This window comes from Archocentrus centrarchus, chromosome 22 (assembly GCF_007364275.1).
Source record: "Archocentrus centrarchus isolate MPI-CPG fArcCen1 chromosome 22, fArcCen1, whole genome shotgun sequence".
Lineage (NCBI taxonomy): Eukaryota > Metazoa > Chordata > Actinopteri > Cichliformes > Cichlidae > Archocentrus > Archocentrus centrarchus.
In genome coordinates this window covers 18,639,552-18,659,729 of record NC_044367.1, presented here as the reverse complement: position 1 = coordinate 18,659,729, position 20,178 = coordinate 18,639,552, and the positions used below count along the sequence as shown (strand labels likewise).

Below are 20,178 nucleotides of genomic sequence, written 5' to 3'. Positions count from 1 at the left end.
TTTGAATCTTTGAAGTCCGGAAGCCACAGATATCATTAAATGATGCATTTCCTCCTTTGGGATGCTCTGCCAGGCCTTTACTGCAGCTACCTTCAGTTGCTTCTTGTTTGTGGGTCTCTCTGCCTTTAGTTTTGTCTTCTCTAACTGAACAGCATGCTTTACTAGGTTGAGATTAGGCTACTGTCACTGCCATTGAAAAAAATGTCAGTAACTTTTTGAGTTACTTTTGCAGTATGCTTTGGTCATTATCCATTTGCAAAGCGAAGCGCTGTCCGAACAGCTTTGCAGCATTTGGCTGAATCTGAGTAGAGAGTATAGCTCTGTACTCATCAGAATACATCCTGCTACTTCTATCAGCAGTCACATCATCACTAACCACTGGTGTCTCGGTTACACTGGCAGCCGCACTGTAATGTGATATTGTTTTTCTTCTTCTCCATACTTTTCTCTTCCTGTCATTGTGGTACAAGTTCATCTTGGTTTCATCTGTCTGAAGTCTAATCTGTAAATCCTCTGTATTAACATTCATGAACACATCTCCTGATTGTGTGTTCTTGACATGGTTAGATGTTGTGAAGGGGGTTTTCATAACCCAAGAAAGAATTTGTGATCGTCCACTTCTGTCTTCTGTGGTTTTTCAGGCCTCTTGATGTTGCTGAGCTGACCAGTGCATTTATTTAAGTAGGCACCAGATTGTTGACTACTAAAGTTTTTACTATCTCTCCAATAGATTTGTTTTTTGGGCTTCACCTGGCCATGAAACTGCTTGTCAATCAATTGTCCAATTAATTTTAAGCCTCTGAAAATAGGTGGCAGTGCAGAAGAATGGCTGTAATTCCTAAACAGTTGTGAATTTCTGTACTTTTACTTAAGCATTATTTAATTGCATTGACTTTTTTTTTTTTTTACAATGTCTTTATTCGCCATTTGTCCATCAGTGAAATGTAATAAAATAGTGAAATGAAAATGGTGAAGTAATGACATGTAAAATAGTAGTTTGAAGTTGCCGTTAAAATACTGACTTTATTATACTCTGAAAAGAGAAAAACAAACAATATTTTTGAAGACATAAAGAATATAGTTCATTTTCATTTGCAATTTACAGTTTATACATTTTTCAGAGGTTGTTATTGTTAAAGCTGAAGATAAACATAGATAGTGCAGCATCCTGTGTTTCCGTGTGTATGTTAACCCACTGCAGTTTAATTTAGAGTACAACTGTGTTGTTTACAGTGAAGCAATGACACTGACAACTGGAAATTGGTCTTGAATTATTCCCCAGGTGTTGCTGGGGGCTGAGCAAGACAGATTGTGTTTCAGGGTAAGCAGATGTGTCTAAAAGCAGAGTAAATTTTCTCTAGTATCAGTTAAACACTCCATCCATCTGTTCTCTGAACTCCCTGACTCTTTGTATGGAAATATCCAGCAGATACAGTACTAGGCTTCTTTTTTTTTTTTTTTTATGTTGGTTCATAAAGATGCAAGTTTTCTTTACTTTCCAGGTCCCCCATGTAGGATGATGCAAACATTAATAATAAGAAGAATCTTTAAAATCACATCAAGTCCTTCACTGAAAAATCAAGACACTGACTTTGAATTGATGTTGTGTCAAACTCATGTAACTGAATTTTTAGTCCATTGTGTGCAAATAGTTTACAGGCTTTTACATCACAATTATAAGCTGCATTCTGGACCATGATAAACTTTCAAAGTACTTCTCAGTTTTACAAAGGCAACAACAGCCTGCACTCACATTCAATATGAGCACAGAGTAACTTCGTTTGTGTGAAACACATGCATACATATACGCACATTATTCTGCAGATTAAAGGATTCATATTAAACAAACAATAAACAAAATAAGTTCTGAGTAGACAGGAAATGTTGACATACTTCCATAGGTAAATAGTATCTGTGGTGGCAACTAAACATCAATATAGCACTTTAATACTTTGTTGTCTCTTCTGTTTCAAAATTTTCAAACATCAGTGCTGTTTCATTAGTTCAGTCATTAATTGCACAGTTATAGTTTTTTAAATGCCTTTACACCAATTATCCAGCAGTAATTCTTATAGCCACTAGGGGGCAGAAGATACAAGCTAAAAAATTTGAGTATGTACTTTGGCTGTAAATGTCACTATAAGAATGGCAGAAGCGAACCAAAACAGTAAAGCATCCTGACAGCTGAAGATGCTATAAACTCTGCTCAGTACAGCTGAAGGGAACTGCAGACTTGGGTTGTAATATTCTCTATGCAACCCCTTTCAACCAGAAAGTTGTGATTTTTCTGTTGATGTAAAATAATGATTTTAATAGTCACTCTACTTGAATAAAAGTTCATCCATCCATGCATCAATTTTTTCCCACTTATCCTAAATGTAAACCTCTCTCCGTGCATAACGGAAACGTGACGCTTTGCAGCATTGGTTTTGTGTAGGTCAAATACTTACATTTTGAAAACAATATATATTTCTCCACGATAAAGCCTTTCGTCTTCAACAAATCAAGTAGTTATTATAATATTAAATCGATAAATGTACATGAACCTATAGGAAATACTCTTGCATATCACAGAATGAGACTCCAAAAGCAAATAGCTTTTGTTTTAAGCATCTGTGGATGTTTTGAGGTGCTGCAGTTCATTATCTGTGGGGGTCTGGCGTCCGTTGTGGAAGACAGCAGCAATCTCCTCAAAGGTTTTGCCCTTAGTTTCCGGCACCCGAAGATATATAAACACTATGAAGCCAAAAAGCAGCACAGCAAACAGGATGAACACATAAGAATCCAACCAAGCCTGGGGAGAAATATAAAAAAAAAAAAAGAAACACAGACAAGTCAGGAGTTATAGTGTGTTTGGTTTTATGAGTGAAGCACAAGAAGCACAACTTTCTCCCTTACCTGTATATACGGAAAGGTCATGCCTATGATGAAGTTGCTGGTCCAGTTACAGCAGCCAGCTAGAGCAATGGCTGCAGGTCGAGGTCCCTGGCTGAACAGTTCAGCCACTATGAACCATGGAATGGGACCAGGACCAATCTCAAAGAAACTTACAAAGAGGAAGATAGCTGACATGCTGACGTAGCTCATCCATGAAAATTCATTCTGAAAGCAAGAGTACAAAATTTCTGGTTATTAAAAACAAACAAATGAACAGAACAGAACCATTCAGATCTGTTTCTCTGGCTTTATTTCCTATTGAATCATTGAACTTAATACATCATAATATTGTATAATTGTCTTTAAATGTAATTAAGAATTGCTTATTTTCATGCAGTCTTGTTCGGGTTTCAAGTGCATGGGACCCTTGCACATGAGCAATACAGAGTGATAAACAAGTTGATCAAGGATATTCACAGTGAAGCAACTTTTCTGCACTATGTAATATGATCAACACTTTGTTAACAGACTGGCGTTGTGACTCTGAAGTGAACAAACCTGAAATCTGAGGCCCACTGTCATGGCAATAGCACAGCAGCACATGCCTCCCAGACCAACCAGAGTTAGAGTGCGCCTGCCAGCCTTGTCCACCAGTGCAACCTGGAACATATATATATATACATATGTGTGTGTGCGTATGTGTATGTAACAGTATGCACATTGAAGAAACAATACTATGCCAGTAAATTGTATCTATTTTAATATTTGTGCAAGTGTATGTGTATTTTGCATCCATATTGCTACTCACAGACACCAGAGTGAAGATTGTGTTGATAACCCCGACTCCTATGGTGGCATAAACTGGATGACCGACACCAGCTCGAGTGAAGATAGCAGTAGAGTAGTAAAAGATCTTAAAGACAAAACAAGCTTTTCTGGACACTCTGTGTGCTTCCATGCTCAGGAAAAATGGCAGGTCAGTAGAGGATTTTTGCAGTCAATTAACTGAGACAGATTAAACCGATTTTTCCACTCACAGCATTGATGCCAGAAAACTGCTGGGAGAGGTGCATCATGAGGGCAGCAAATAGCTGCTTTCTGTACACAGAGGAGCAGATCTAGGAGAGAATACAGAAAAGTAGAATACTGTCAAAAAACAACTTTTGGAAGCACATTTTTTCAGTAAATTTGTGGGAAAGGTGTGTTTTCCCTCCTAGCTTGCATGTACTTTACCTTTATTTTAAATTATTGGCATGCGCTTTATTCTACTTATTTTACTTGTAGTCAGGTTTTGTAGTATTTCTCATGTGCACCTTGTTCCTTGCTTTTCTTGTTTTTCCCCCAAGTTCCAAAATGAACTCCTCATGCATGACCCTTTGGACTGATTTTTGGACTTTTCCCTTTTCCCGCACCCTTTGTAGTAAACCTGCTTTGGCTGACTGCCTCTATGTTTGTAATCTCTGCTTGGATTAAAGACTTAGATAACAGAGTTGTTCTCATTGTCCAGTACCCTGCATTCAGGCACTATCTCAGAAAGTTATTACAACACAATATTAAGATCTTCTTCTTTTTTGTAGCTGTATAAAATAAAATATTTAATGTGCTTTAAGATTCAAGCAATGTGATAGTTTCATGAGAGAACTAAAATTTGTTCAATAAAATTAAAAATAATATTTCCGGAGTCATTCTTTGAGAGTTTATTTATACTTTGCTGATTATTTTGGATAATTCAGAGGGAATATCAGAATGTTGTACTATATGCTCAGATATGTTCTGGATCTAATGTTGTTTCTGGTGCATTAGGGAACTGAAATGCAATAATAACTATTTTATTTGAAAACTGTAAAACCTGAAATTTTCTTTTAAGTTTGTGCTTAAATATTGAAATGTGAAAATATAATATTTATAAACAATGTATAAAGAATGATAGTCTTCCTGTTGAACAGAGACCTACCAAAGACAGGATAGAGACTCTGGGCTCCCTGTCTGCCTCTTCTTTTTCTCTTCTCATCTCTTCCAGATCAGAAGTTAGATCATGTTGGCCCTTTAGACGATACAGACCTGCAACAAACCATGGAAGTTTTCAGATTTTTTACTTAACTGGCTATATGGCTATAGTCTTATGTTTAGCATCTCTTATGTGCACAAATGCACCCAAGCATACAGTACTTCCAAAAATATGGATTTGTGGGTTTGACTACAAGGAATACATTCCTGTACTTACTTTTTCGAGCCTCTTGCTCCTTGCCCAGTAGGATGTAAAGGTAACGTGGACTTTCGGGACAAAGAGGCAGCAGAAGGGATTGTAATACTGCTGGAGCTCCAGATAGGCCGAGCAACAGGGGCCACATGTCATCATTACCAAGCACAAAATCCAAACCTAGTGCCTGCATTAACAAATGCACTTTAGATTATATCCTCAGTGTGTTCTCAAGCAAAGATGATGTTGTGCATCTACGTGTGTGCATGTAACTTACCTGGCTTATTAGAATGCCAATGACAATAGCCAGCTGGTGCAATGCTCCCAGAGCCCCTCTGTAAGCCTTAGGTGCAATCTCCCCAATGTACATAGGCACTAGCCCAGATGTTAACCCTTAAACACACATTACAAGTTAAACAATTTAAATAAACATCTGCTGTTATAAAAATGAGTGTATTTAGAAACTGTTATTTACTGCCCAAGTGCAATTTAGGAACCCTTGTTCATTTAAATAATAAAGGCAAACAGTCCCCAGAAATTCCCTGTTCTATACTATATAACTCTTCAACACTGGGATTTCCAACAACATGATGTGAGTATTAATTAAAGGTTGAAAGAAGTCCTTTAATGTACCACAATAAAAGCCCATAACAGCACGGCCTGAGATGACCATGATGTGTGGCTTCCACATTTTGCAAAGCCCCATAAGCAGGCCAGCTGCTACAGCCAGAACATTGACCATTAACATCCCCTTTACCCTGCAAAACACAAAAAGAAAGAAAATTAGCACTTTGATACAAAGAAAGCTGGATATGTTTGTACCGTGGCACTGTTTAAAATTCATTCTAGTTTGAGTTTAAATTTGGCTTTCCTCCCTAAGGTTTTCCCCATCTCTCCTGTCATTAGTCTAATCGTTCTCCATATCGCTAAGATTTACAGTTCCAACCAAACTTTCATTCTTTCACTTGTGCCACTGTTATTTCTTTTTCCTTTCTCACCTTCCTTTCAAATCTCCCACAAATCCAACCAAGAAGGAGGATATCATGCCACCGATGGAGAAGATTGACACTGACAGTGACCAATACATGATCACAGTGGGGTCGTGACCTGCCTCTACTTCTGTGCTGTTTTCTGACAAACCAGCAGCCCTCTCTGTCCACACACCCAGGGACCGGCCATAATGATTTTCAATGATCTAAAACATAGACACAGAAATATCATCAAGAGGCGCAATAATGGATGCAAACCTAGAGACAAACTTTAACTCAAAATTTGCATACACAAATATGTACATGTGTCTACCCTAGTAAAATATATTCACAAATGATCTTCTCAGGGCCTCTGGACTCATATCTATGTCTGTCCTGTTAGACCTCAGTGCAGCTTTTGATACTGTCGACCATAACATTTTATTACAGAGATTAGCGCATGCCATAGGTATTAAAGGTACTGCGCTGCAGTGGTTTGAATCATATTTATCTAACAGATTCCAATTTGTTCATGTTATTAGGGAGTTTTCTTCAGACACTAAGGTTAATTATGGAGTTCTATAGGATTCTGTGCTAGGACCAATTCTACTTACATTATACATGCTTTCTTTAGGCAGTATTATTAGAAGGCATAGCATACATTTTCATTACTTTGCAGATGATACCCAGCTTGATTTATCCATGAAGCCAGATGACACACATCAACTGGATAAACTGAGAATGTCTTAAAGACATAAAGACCTTGATGGCCACTAATTTCCTGCTTCTAAATTCAGATAAAACTGAGGTTATTGGACTCGGCTCTACAAAACATCTCATCTCAGAGTGATGCTGAAAAACTAGTTCATGCATTTATTACTTCTAGGCTTGTTTATTGTAATTCATTATTATCAGGTTGTCTTAAAAGCTCCCTGAAAAGCCTTCAGTTGATCCAAAATGTACTGACAGAGTACTGTCAGGAACTAGAAAGAGGGAGCATATTTCTCTTAATAAAATCCTTTTCTCACAAACAAGTCGTGAATAGGTCCTAGCCTATTCTAAAGACCTCACAGTACCATATAACCCCAATAGAGCACTTTGCTCTCAGACTGTTGGATTACTTGTGGTTCCTAGGGTATTTGAATGGGAGGCAGAGCCTTCAGTTTTCAGGCTCCCAGCTCCCAACCAGCTCCCAATCTGGATTAGGGAGACAGACACCTTCTCTATTTTTAAGGTTAGGCTTTAAGCTTTCCTTTTGACAAAGCTTATAGTTAGGGCTGGATCAGGTGACCCTGAACCCTCCCTTAGTTATGCTGCAATAGGCCTAGGCTGCTGATGGGTTCCCGTGATGCACTGAGTGTTTCTTCTGCACTCAGCTCTTTTCACTCTCTATGTGTTTGTACACCACTCTGCATTAGTTCATTACTTATTATTAATCTCTGGCTCTCTTCCACAGCATGCCTTTTGTCCTGTCTCCCTCCCCTCACCCCCAACTAGCTGTGGCAGATGGCTGACCCTCCTTAAGCCTGGTTCTGCCCGAGGTTTCTTCCTGTTAAAAGGGAATTTTTCCTTCCCACTGTCACCAAGTGTTTGCTCATAAGGGTTCGTCTGATTGTTGGGGTTTCCTCTGTGTTATTGTAGGGACTTTTCCTTACAATATAAAGTGCCTTGAGGCAACTGTTGTGACTTGGTGCTATATAAATAAAATTTAATGAAACTGTAATAATTAAAATGTAATTGTTATTATCTCCAGTCTATGACACAGCTGGACAAAATGTAAAGCAAGGTAACCAAGTAGTCCACAACTTGTGATAATAAAACAAGATTATTTTAAACCGATCTGTCATATTATCTCAATAAGGTCTCATTTAGAATTAAACATAACAAACAGAGAAATCTATTTATTCTTGTTGTATTAGAAATAAAAAAAATATCAGCCAATATGCTGTATTTTTAAATCTCCAAAAAACTGTATTGTATCTGTCTTAAAAATCCAATATGAGAGTCCAGTGTCAAATATAAAGCTTAACTAAAAATGTAACCAACTGGAACGCCAATAAGCATTGAGTTGTCTCAAAATTTTACATCCTTTCTGCTGACCCAAATCAACCTTACCTTCTTGGTCATGGCAGAAGCAACTGGGTGGCTCAGTAAGGGTGCAGAGTCTTTGTTAAAGTACAGTAGACCCTACCTTTTGGGGTGCATTGATGACTCCAAGACTATATCCATACTGTAGGGAACCCAAAGTGGCTGCAAACACTGCCACAGCTAGTGTGCCTGTTAGTTGCTGCAGAAGTGAATGGTAACAATAAGGCCACAGATATGAATACAAACACAAGCTGGTTTATTTACAACAAACAGTGTTATTTCACAGTAGAAAAACAGTGCTGTGGAAAAGTCTTAAGCCATCTCTTATCAAGTCTCAGCCATCAATAGGAAAATGGGAAATATGTGCAGACATTTATTGAATGACGGACATTCAAAGCTCTTTGGATGTTGGCTGCCTTTTGTTCCGTTCTCTGTCAAAATGATCCCACCCTGCTTCAGTATGAATGAGAACACCCTGTTTGCTGGGTCTGGGGAGGCCAATCCATGACTAATAGTGTTCCGTTGTGTGTTTTTCTACGCAGCTATGTTTATACTGCATGAGCAGTGTGTTTGGAATCATTGTCATGCTGAAAAATGAAGTTACTGCCAATCACTTTCAGATGGCACTGCATCATGGATCAAAATCTGATGGTACTTTTTTGTGTTCATAAATCAATCAGTTTTCACAAGACCCCCAAAACCACTGGCTGAAATCACACAACAAACCACGACAGAGCCTCCACCATGTTTAACAGGTGTCTGTTGACACTCACTGTTGCATCTCTCTCCGGACCTCCTCCATGCATACTGATGGTTTGAACCAAAAATTTCAAATTTGGATTCATCCCTCCATCAACCTTTTCTTAGTTTCCCTTCTTTAATCCTCATCCTTCTGACTAGGGTCGCTGGGACCCTAAGAATAAATTACTGTAAGAAGCAAATATAATAGCCAAATAATATTAAGGGCAAAACATATTTCTTCTCAGAGCATTATTTGTTATGAAATTAATGTCATCTAAAGACAAAAATTGTTATTATTATTGCAAAGTTGCAATTACTTTTCATATTTTGTAAAAAGGAAATCTCTGTTTCTTCTTCTGTGCTAATTAATTCTATGTTGTAGGTACACTGGAACTGCAAACCCCTCTGAAACCCTACAATGTAACCTGTGTTATAATGCAACATTCACTTCCTTGGAACCGTAACTACATGTTGCATTGACACAGTTAACAGCTATTGGGATCAGCGTCGATTCATCCCATGCATTTCCAGCACATATCTCACCACAGTTTTTGAATTTGTCAGTGAGATAATAACAGTAAGTGTCTCAGTGTGAGGAATAATAATCATAACTTCAATATAAGGACTTATATTGAAGTTATGATTAATAAGTCAATATAAGATGTCAGCCAATTCCTCGAGGGAGACTGCCAAAACTATTGGAATGTACAGGGGAATAAACAAAGTGGGAAAAAATAAAAGAACAAACAAGCGGTGACCCCGGCAGGAAAAGCATTTTATTTGTTTCTATCATGCCTGGCACCACATACAAAACAACAGGACACAACCAAAAGACAATTAACACCTAATAACATAATAACACCATGCACAGGCATGAATGCCGGTAACAGCGTCAGCAACTTACGTAGGTTACATTGCAGGTTCTACAAAGACTGAAAGCAGAAGTCTCAAACCATCAAGAGATGCAATCGCTCCAGCATATCCTGGATCTGACCTGCGTCCTCCTGGTAGGTCATGGCCAAAACACCTCACCTAGGAGGTATCCTGGTCAAATGCTACCTCAGCTGGCTCCTTTCAATGAAGAAGAATAATAGCTTCATTCTGAGCCCCTCCTGCATGACCAAGTTCTGTACCCTATCTCTAAGGCTGAACCTTGTATCCGCAATCTTATTCTTTTGGTCACTACCAGGGTTATAATAGTTTTGGATTTTACATTATAGTTTAGTTTTAGTTAGTTTTTACTTTTTTCTCTCTAATTCAGTTAATTTTAATTAGTTTTCAGAGTGGTTTTTCTCGTTTTTATTAGTTTTTATTTTTGGTTTCATGCTTAGTTTTAGTTAGTTTCAGTATTAGTTTTAGTATTTTCATACCTAATCAGGTGCAAGATTCAAGGTGCAAAAGTGACTATTGTGTAATGAAAACTTGACAAAAGATACCGTTTAAAGAAATATATTCAACAACCAACTGTTCACAAGACATGCTAAATGTGTGTAATATTAAGGACACACATGAACATCAACAGGGAGAAACAAAGAAAAACATGAACTCCCAAACTCAATAAATTCTACAATAAACTCCACAATAAAGTTCAGCATCAGTGCAGCAGATTAACAACACCTACATGTGGTGTTTGCAAAAACAAACTCTTTGAAGGAGTCAAAGCTCAAATCCAGCTGCATCCTGATGTTCTCACCACCTGAAGCTGCTTTGTTTTGGAGCTAGCTTGGTTAGATGCTCGCTAATTAAACTTGCAGGGTCTTTGCGGCCTCTGTACACAACCTACGGAAGTTGCTGACCTCATGTGCACATTTATGCTTGTGTAGCTGGATTGTGTGTGTTAATTACCTTGTGGTCGTGTGCAGGTGTTTTATATGCGGCGCAGGCTGGGACTTCTTTTTTGGTCCTTGCTCTTTGTGCTCAGTTTTTTGGCTGCAAACATATTTGTCCCCGTTTTTTTTTTTGTTTGTTTGTTTGTTTTTTTTCAATATCTTCATTCCTTCACGTCCATCCTGATAGTTTCAACAGTCTCCTACCAGGAATTTGCTGACAGTTGTGAGTCCTTATATTGATGCTTTGATTATTATTCCTGATTGTTATTCTCTCACTGATAAAGTAGCCGGAAACGCACAAGGACGCAACAGTTTAGTCACAATGTTCTGGGCTGCGTGGACCCGACAAGTAGTCCCGTTTCTCCAGAGACGCAGGCCAGGTTACCTCGTAGGATCAGAGCGGTTTCTGTAGCCGCTGTGCGCTTCTCAGGTGGACTTTGATGTTGCTGGTTTTTCCTGACTGAGAAGTGTTCCGCAAATTTTTCATCATCCACAACAAGACTTTCGATTCTATCTGTGCTCTTGTACTCAAAGAACCTCCATACGGGACTCTGCCGCTTTCTCTGCAGACCGCAGCCTACTTTGCGGACCAGCGCGGTGAGCGCACGCACATGCGCACGCACTCACACAGTTGTCCTGTGGGCTCCCAGCTTAAACTCGGAGAGCGGAAAAAATTATTTCATATCAATCTACAAGGCTTAAAAAAAAAATATAGTAAATGAAAGTCAGTTTATCGATAATTTCAGTTAGTTTTAGTTAGTTTTGTAAACTCACAATTCAGTTTTAATTAGTTATCGTTTTTTACTTTTAATTATAGTTTTTATTTATTTCAGTTAAGACAATGTCTTTTCAATTTCAGTTTTCGTTATTTCGTTCGTTTTCGTTAACTATAATATATATATATACACACAAAATTATAGCTTCTTAAAAGTAAACATTAAAAAATGAGGGATGGCTCAAGACTTTTGCTCAGTATTGTACATAAGGAAATTCAGGGGAAAAAAAAAAAGATTTATTCTATATTGCTGGTTGATGAGTTACTGTTAACAATTTCTGTAAATACATACAGTATAACATACAAAATTAAGTAAGCAAGTTTGAGGTCCACTGGAAGCAGACACATAAGAATTTTAGCCATGATAGTCTCCTAAGTAAAGTGTCAATGCAAGTGAAGGACACACTGATGATTACAGGCTAGTGTCCTCTGGTCTACCATTCTAAAGCTTTATCCATCCATACTGTAATGACATAGAGACACCTGCTTTCAAATAATATTTTCCATGATCCACTAAAAGATGGCAGATATGTAGACATTTACAAAGTGCAAAGAATGTAAAGAATGTACATATCTAAATACGCTTACCTTTCCTGTCTCCATGATGGGTCCAAAGTGTCAGGACTTTGGCAATGATCAAGCTGCATGCCTGATTAGACTGTGTCCACTGAGAAAAGACAAACACACCCATGACACATGCACACAGTGGACACACATCCCAGAAAGACCTTTTTACAGATAAATGAAGCAGTAGTATTAATTTCAATACACAAACATGGATATTACTCTAGTATATCATAATCATTGCAACCATAATGAGACAGTGAAAAGTTTACTTTGGAAAGTTCTGAATCTTCTGTGTGGTGTTTCCACCGGTATATTATGGAAAATGGAAGCATTTGTATTGCAATTAAATATGGACTCCAAAGTTAGCATGTTGTTGCTAAAAGTTGCACTTCTTGATAGCAACAATGGCATTATTTTTATCTTCCACTCACTCTTACGTATACACACACACACACACACACACACACACACACACACGCTGTTAATGATATACTTGAGTAGTGCACTGAACACGAACAAAGTCTGAGGATCAGAGCTGATAGAAATGTGCACACTTGCAAAAAACAACAGACATTCTCACAAACATGACTCAAGAAGAGTAATGCTAGTTTCATTTATTTCTCTCTTACAGCGTCTCTTTTACAAAACAAATAAATCCCGAAACAGGACATTAGTAATGCTCTTTTAAAATAAAGAAAACAAGAATTAAACAGAATAAAGAGTAAAGTGGTTTCATCTTTGAAAGGAGAAACCTCAGTGTAATGACAGCATTTTCCAATGATGCGAGTGAAACCAATGACTAACAAACACAGCGATAATGCCCCATTCACACGTGGTCAGACGTACAAATGCATGTGTGCACACATACACACACACATGGAAGACAGTGGTTTCTGCAGCTAAGCTCTTTATTGCTAAAATGTTAGAGCCTGCTCCCCCTAACAGAGATTGGTAACCCTAAGTTACAGCTGCACAGTAACAGCTACTATATGGATGTGTTAAAAGTCTTTGAAAATGAAACAGAAACATTCAACAACTTAACAGAAAAAAATTAACTTAATTCAAAGGATTGTTACATTGTTGAGAAACATTTTAACATTTTTTATTAACCATAGGCCAACATATTGACAAAACAGGCTTTTCAAGCTTTGACTTTACATTAAAACCATCATCAGTGCCATTAGAGTTGGCAGGTGTGCCAGCTGGTTGTAATAATTAGATTAAAGGTGTGACAAAACTTCTTTAAAGGTGTTTAATTTGCTGCTCATGGAAAGTTTCCATTGTCTTTTATATATTTCATAGGTACAGTAACTAAGTTCTACATGAGCTGCCTCAAGCTTGTCTCCAGGTGGTGGGTGACGATGGTTTCAATGTATAACCAAAATCTTAAAAAAAATAATAATAACATTGCTATTCCATTTTGACAAGTAAGCCTAACATAGTCCACCTTCAAAATCAATTTCATAATTTTGATGACTGAGTTTTACAAAGTATTTGAACAGATATGGAAAGGTTTTGTCAGAATTAGTTGCTCCTTTCAAAGAACAATTCAACTCTTAAATTTGTTAATATACATCTCCATAAGAGGAGAGAAATAACATCACCAGTGAGTTAAGTTAGATAATAACGCTCACAGAGATCAAAAACCCCCCACCCAAAAATAAACTTGTAATGTAACCATATAAGTAAAAAAAAAAAAAAAAAAGTTACAGTGTGAGCAATAATCTTTTGGCCTCTGATTAAGTTTTGCTTACATCATGCTAGGCACTGTACAAACAGTTAGGAGCCAAAATCAGAAGAACCAACCAGGAAGGAGCATGATTCAAGAGGACCCCACAGTGAGTGCTTTCACATGCACACAGTATTTGGGATAATAGCTCATATCCTGTTGAGGCTATAAGCTCTTTATATGCATCGTCATATTTCTGCAGCCGAGTGACTGTAAAGAGTGAACAGCCAAAACACCCACTGTGTTCACGGAAACACGCAAAACACCCCCCCCGAAAATCAGCCATTAATATTGCCCATTTTAAATGCATGGTGCTCAGACACCAACTCATAAACTTCATACTACGAAGATAAAATTATAAATCTGCATGTAAACACACTCAGTGTTGCTTTGATCAGATTAAGGTAAGTTTACACACAAAGACTTGAATTACTTTATTCTTGCCGGACATTGATTTCAATGTCCTACTTTGATTGAGACACACATATGCACACACACGCACACACACATACACACACAAAAATACACTCCTGATTTCAGAGACACAGATGTGCTGTACATTTCATCAAACTTCAAAGACTGACTGACTCCAAACTGTTCCACAGAAAAAAGAAAAGAACAAAAATAAACAGAATGAACAGGAAAACACCCCCCCCCTCCCCATTGCTCATTTAATATTACAGTATATCTGATGCAGCACCTTCAGAGTTTAAAGACATAAAAGTGAAGAGATTATCATCGTGATGTTGGGTGGAAGGGGTGAGAGGAGGACAGGAAGAGGAACAAACGCAGGAAGAAGACAGGATGGATCAGTGATTTCATTTTAAAGGGACAGAGATATCATCTTTGCATACTGTTAAAACCCACCTGACAGCAGAATGTCTCACCACATCTCTGTCAGTGAAACGCGATCGAATGCTAAATCACAACTCGGTTTACTCAAAACCCAAAAAGACGGTAAGGGGAGGAAGTGGAGGAGGAAGGGACTGTCAGAGGAGAAAGAAAATCAATCAGGCTGTCTGCTTTCATTGCTGACATTCAGAGAGAATTTGTCATCTCTCGGCTGCTCTCCCTGCACTGTCATATTAGAAGTATATTTAAATTTAGATTAAATTGTATTCATATATTGCTCCTTTAACATCTGAGGTGTAGCATGTCCACACACAGCAGGTAGGAAATAAGGAGAGTAGAGGAAATGGGGCCAAAAGGGCTAAAAATGAGATCTGATCTACCAAGAAGGACAGAAGGTGAAGGGGTCTAAAGAAAGGTCTAATGTGTGTTTCTACATTTGTTAAACACTTTAATGTACTGGTCAATTTGGAGGGAAAAGAGCTAAAAAATGGAGTTACAGAAAAAGAAGAGTTACAGAGAAAGAGGGAAGAAAAGACTGGAAAGTCAGTGGCACCAGTTTGCCAGTCAGCTGGATGGCTTCTGAATGACCCGGTTTAATCTAGAACAACTTTTCTCTTCATTTAGAACTAGTCTTTTTTTTCCTCTAGAATAACTTTTTTTTTCTACACTGAATTAGCCTCTCCAGTGTTGAAACAGTCCATTTGCGGCCTCTCGGCGAGTTGGGTTCACTTGTGAGATGTGCGGTGGGCCAAAGAGGGTTGCCACCAGTGGGAGAGTGAGGCAGAGCGGACAAGAGGAGACATCACCAGTTCATCATAGAGTTTCTGTTGAGCGTCATGAAGAAAACTTGGCTGCTACCTCCTGAACGCACAGATGCAAAGAATACCTGGATAAAAGAACATAAAAGAATATGTTCTCTGTGAACATTATCACCAAAGAAATCATTTTACAATAACTACAAAACACAACTGTTATTGGCAAGGAAGTAAAGTCCTGTGTGTAAACATTGATTTCACCTGGATCTAAGAATCTTGATGAATTTTTGGAGCAGTTTTTCACTAGCCGAGACCACATTCTCAATTTGATTAGGCTACATTTACTTGAAGAGAATGGGAGCTGGAATAAGCATGTATCTAGGTCTAAAACTGCAGTTTGAGGACTGGCAGCAGCTCTCGGGCTGAGCAGATCCCCAGTACTAATGAGAAACGTGGGAACTGAAAAAGGAGGAGGGAGGGTGGGGCACAAAAATGAAAACAAACTGCCAGCAGCACAGGGAGGCATGCACATGTTACTGCAAGGAGAGTGTATGAGATGTGGTCCCACTCCTGAAAATCAGAGGAATTATCTAAACGATACCTGAAAGTGCATTCAGATTTTGTTGTTTGGTTATGCCGGGGTCATTTCTGTGCACTGTATAATAAACCTTTTTCTTAGAATGAATGTTTTGAAAGCTTTTGTGTTCAATATGTGTCCTCCAGAACATTGCTGCAATCAAGACCGCTTGAGATAGGTCAAGACCAGAGCAGGTAATGCCATTCTCTAATTTCACAATATGTTACCGGAGTTACACGATTCCTAAGCAGTAAGTATCAGTACCCAAGAGTGAGACTGAAATCAACAGTGTATTACCTTGTCGTTCCGCTCACACAGGAATTTAAGTCTCTGGGCTCTCTTGTGCATAAAAACTCCATCCAGATGACCTGTTTCCACAGACCGGATCTCTATGGCTTTCTCACCCCAGCCCATAATCTGATTAGAGTGAATATAGGCTGCAAAAGAGAGAAAGAAAAAAAGCCAAGCATCTGTGAAAATCATGAAAAAATATGTAAAATAATATAAGTTCATATTTACATACAGTTCAATTCCTTTTATATAGGAAAAGCTAAGTTACCACACTGCAGAAACACTTTATTACTCACACTTTTCCTTGTTTTGAAAACTTAACTACCAAGTTATGCAGAAATGCAATGTTACTGCAAGGGGAGTGTATGAGATGTGGCCAATGAACAGAGGAGGTCAGAGCCGACTGCCCTTGAAACGTAATGTATTTCAGAAAGAAATCCTCGCCAACATGGCTGTGCTTAAACCTTGCTAGTTGAGTTGACGGGACAGGTGTCTATCCAAAGAGATTCAATTTTAAAGAAATCGCTGAGTGAAAATAGCAGGTTTCGCAATTCAGGGAACACTAGCACTATTTTATTAATGTAACACTAGTAGCTACCACATGAGGATAACTCAGTACAAGGAACAGCATTCTCTTTAGTATTTTCTGGAGTTTTCATACCTACAGATGGCTAGCAAAAGCGAAGAAAAGAAATATTAAGTGTCTTATTAGATATTAGGGTAGAAGACCATCTATACAGATTTCTTATTTTTCTTTCTTGGTCATGCTAAAGGGCTCCAGAAGCTTTTCTATGGAGGCTAATGTTTGGAATGCCATTTAACCCTCAAATTCAGCCCCATTAGCACTATTTTCCAAGACCTCACAACACTTTTCACCTCTATTTCTATTTCACATATATGCATGTATATAGGCACTGAAATAGGTATTTAAATTTTAAAGCTATAGTTATTAAAGCTTCTTAACTTCATATTTGGCAATTTAACTGTGTATTACTCTGTGCTGTTTAAAGGCCGCACTGAATTAATTTCTGATTACATTAATTTTGATAGAAATCAATTTTAATCAAGTAAATTTAAAAAATCCATATGTAGGTGGTGGGGCTTACCAACAGAGGTAGGCATCTCTCCCCACTGTAGCACCACGTCCTTGGTGATTCGACCATAGGTATTGACGTAGACGCCCTCATCCTCGTAACACAGCAGCATCTCCATTCCATCAGTCTTTGGCAGCACCACGATGGCATGGGGTGTCACCTGGCTCTGGATCTAATACAGACAAACACACGCAAACATTTCAGAGGGTTTAATCAAATCTGTCAACTTTAATCATAATCTACATAAGATTAAACTATTATAGAGGTTCCATCACTGGAATTTAAGCTGAAGGCTGGCATGGCTTTGGCATTTTTCTTTTTTTTTTTTTTTTTTTTTTTTTTTGGATTGGACCACACTCTATAATCCTCGACCAAGCTGCCCAAATATCTGGAGCATCAGTGCATCAAAAGCTTCAAACTTCAGTTTGCTCGATCCTGTACACTTTACCTTTATGTAGCCTCTAGATCAGTGCTGTTGCTCGTGCCAGCAGGCTATTTCATGGTGGTTACCTGATAGCAGCTCGCGGTACCCAGTTGAACTCTAAGACAACAATTCAGGAGCATGGCAAGCAGCGACAAAACTCATCTTACCCCAACAGTAATATACACAAACCTTTACAAAAGCATTCAAAATGTAAACTGGCCTTCAAGGATTAATTAACAAAGTTAATTACTTTACATATGGTGTCAGATTGTGATGGTACTAGTTGGCGAAGTGCAGTTTCATGTTGTCAGGTTTGGTAAAACTCTGACTGCAATACAGTCGATGAAACTGCAGTTTCACTGCATGTAATACTAATTATTACATCAGCTTTTGTATTTTTTACTTTTAAAATGTTGTGTTTTTGTTCCAGCATGATCAAATGGAAGTGCTGGAAGTGCGCACATGTTTTGAAAGCCTTGTGCTGCCTGCTGTGGGTAAGACAAATTTGTTCACAGACACACACCAGGTTCTGGTTATCTAATATCTACACTAGTGAAGTGTACGGCATATAGGCACATGTAGCTGTGGTATATCCACTACAGGGGTTTTTACTAAACATCTATTGATCTAATCTAAAAGGTGAATAGCAGGGTGTCACCTTCATCTGTTTGGCACACTGGAGGAGGAAGTTGGCAGGGAAGGAGAGAAAAAAGAAGCATGGATGAAAGGTGGAAACAGCAAACTTTGTCAGTGATTATTTTTTTAATAAGTTATGTTATTTATCCCTCCCTCCAGTATGTGCTACTGCACAGTACAACAGCTCAGAAGTCAAGAGTCGGGCTGAACTGTGTTTGACCTTGATTTGAATTAAAGCATGAGATTTGCCATGACTATGGAACAAACTAGTACCAGATTTGATTTGATAGACTCAAGCATGCAACAGGAAAAATAGTGACGGTCTCTCTAGTTTAAAAGAGTGAAGTGTTTAAGATGAATACAGTTCTAAATTCAAATTTGGAAGCCACTGTTCTGTCTTTATGCTAGGCAATAAAAGCAAGTAGTTGATGTGTACAATCTGTCTTCTTAACAAAGATATTCCAAGTACTATAGTCCCAGATGTAGCACATTACAAAATTTAATGCGGCTTAAATAGTTCTATTGCATGACAGTAAATCTGTCATAGCGATTGTTTCTCATGATATATGCCAAGAAGCCAACCCTCACTAAGTGTCAATACCCATGAAACACCAATGAGTCAGTGCTGACTAGACTGGAAACTGGCAGGTAGCAGCTGAAAAAAAAAAAAAGTCAGCTTTGGTTGATTAACCTGAAACAATCCTATTGATAAAACATGTTTTTACAATATAAAAATGACTTGAACAGACATGTTTACAAAGCAGCGCTGTACTTACATGTGAGGGGATGTAGATGTCGTAAGGGTTGCCTGAGTCCACATCAATGACATGGAAGCCCACACTGGAGCCATAGATGACCTTTAACCTCTGACCTTCTTCCACCGTCAGGTCAACCAGCTGGGGGCGATGCTGTAACTCAGTAAATGACTGAAAGAGAAAGACAGACAGACAACAGAGGTGCAGTTAAAGAAACCGAAATAAAATGAAAAAGTCAGTCCATGAAAATGCAAAGCCAATATTCACTGTTTTCATTTACTGTTTATAAATTTATACATATTTTGTGCACCCTGTAGACACGAAGACTACATATGCATGTGTCCTCATGTCTTTTCAGTGAACTGTTTTTACTTTACCTTAAAGGCCATGAACTTGTGGTAGGGTTTGGGAGCCCAGGCATAGATTTCCACAGAATTCTTCAGAGCAATCACCAGGAATTTAATCCTCTCATATTTAACTAGAAACATGACAATGACACACAGACACATGTAAGGTAACAAGAAATTAAAAGTACCTTTCATTGAACCCTTTAAAAACAATAATCATAATAAGTTTTATTTATTGAGTGGTCAGGAACTCTTTGTTTAGGTTCCTGTACCCCAGGATACCCTGAGAGATTTGAGTTGTTAGATAAATTGTTCTTTAGAAGCTTGTTCAGAGCTTCCTAAACCCTTGTTCCAGCAATTTCCTTGGGAGATCTCCTGAAAATCTCCTACTTTTTATACATACTCTTTTTCCCTGGTATCTGACACCATTCCTGCCAAGTTTTTTTAAGGTGGTTCTGTGTGTGAGCTTGCCCTTGCCTCATTCTATTATCCATCATCCTCTTTCATATGGTTGTATATCTGACTAATTCAATTCAATTCAATTCAATTCAATTTTATTTATATAGCGCCAAATCACAACAAACAGTCGCCTCAAGGCGCTTTGTATTGTGGGTAAAGACCCTACAATAATACAGAGAAAACCCAACAGTCAAAACAACCCCCTATGAGCAGC

General features: G+C 38.2%; 2 protein-coding genes across 2 annotated transcripts in view; both read right to left on the bottom strand.

Annotated features, from left to right (window-relative positions):
• Nucleotides 1-996: 996 nt before the first annotated feature.
• On the bottom strand, nucleotides 997-12,141 carry slc2a2 (solute carrier family 2 member 2). The gene is made up of 12 exons (XM_030718831.1): nucleotides 12,067-12,141; nucleotides 8,237-8,332; nucleotides 6,076-6,272; nucleotides 5,711-5,835; nucleotides 5,355-5,470; nucleotides 5,102-5,264; nucleotides 4,832-4,938; nucleotides 3,915-3,995; nucleotides 3,686-3,790; nucleotides 3,436-3,537; nucleotides 2,899-3,102; nucleotides 997-2,794 (listed from the first exon to the last, which is right to left on the bottom strand). Exons 1-12 carry the CDS (start codon nucleotides 12,079-12,081, stop codon nucleotides 2,606-2,608), a joined length of 1,500 nt encoding a protein of 499 aa, XP_030574691.1. The 5' UTR covers nucleotides 12,082-12,141; the 3' UTR covers nucleotides 997-2,605.
• Nucleotides 12,142-12,644: 503 nt separating this feature from the next.
• Nucleotides 12,645-20,178, bottom strand: part of tnika (TRAF2 and NCK interacting kinase a) — a 55,396-nt gene continuing 47,862 nt past the window's right edge. The window contains exons 31-36 of the mRNA XM_030719583.1: nucleotides 19,536-19,636; nucleotides 19,180-19,329; nucleotides 18,426-18,443; nucleotides 17,356-17,515; nucleotides 16,256-16,395; nucleotides 12,645-15,512 (exon numbers count right to left, since the gene is read on the bottom strand). Coding sequence (XP_030575443.1) covers nucleotides 15,429-15,512; nucleotides 16,256-16,395; nucleotides 17,356-17,515; nucleotides 18,426-18,443; nucleotides 19,180-19,329; nucleotides 19,536-19,636 — 653 coding nt within the window. The 3' untranslated portion in view covers nucleotides 12,645-15,428. The remainder of the gene's footprint in view (nucleotides 15,513-16,255; nucleotides 16,396-17,355; nucleotides 17,516-18,425; nucleotides 18,444-19,179; nucleotides 19,330-19,535; nucleotides 19,637-20,178) is intronic.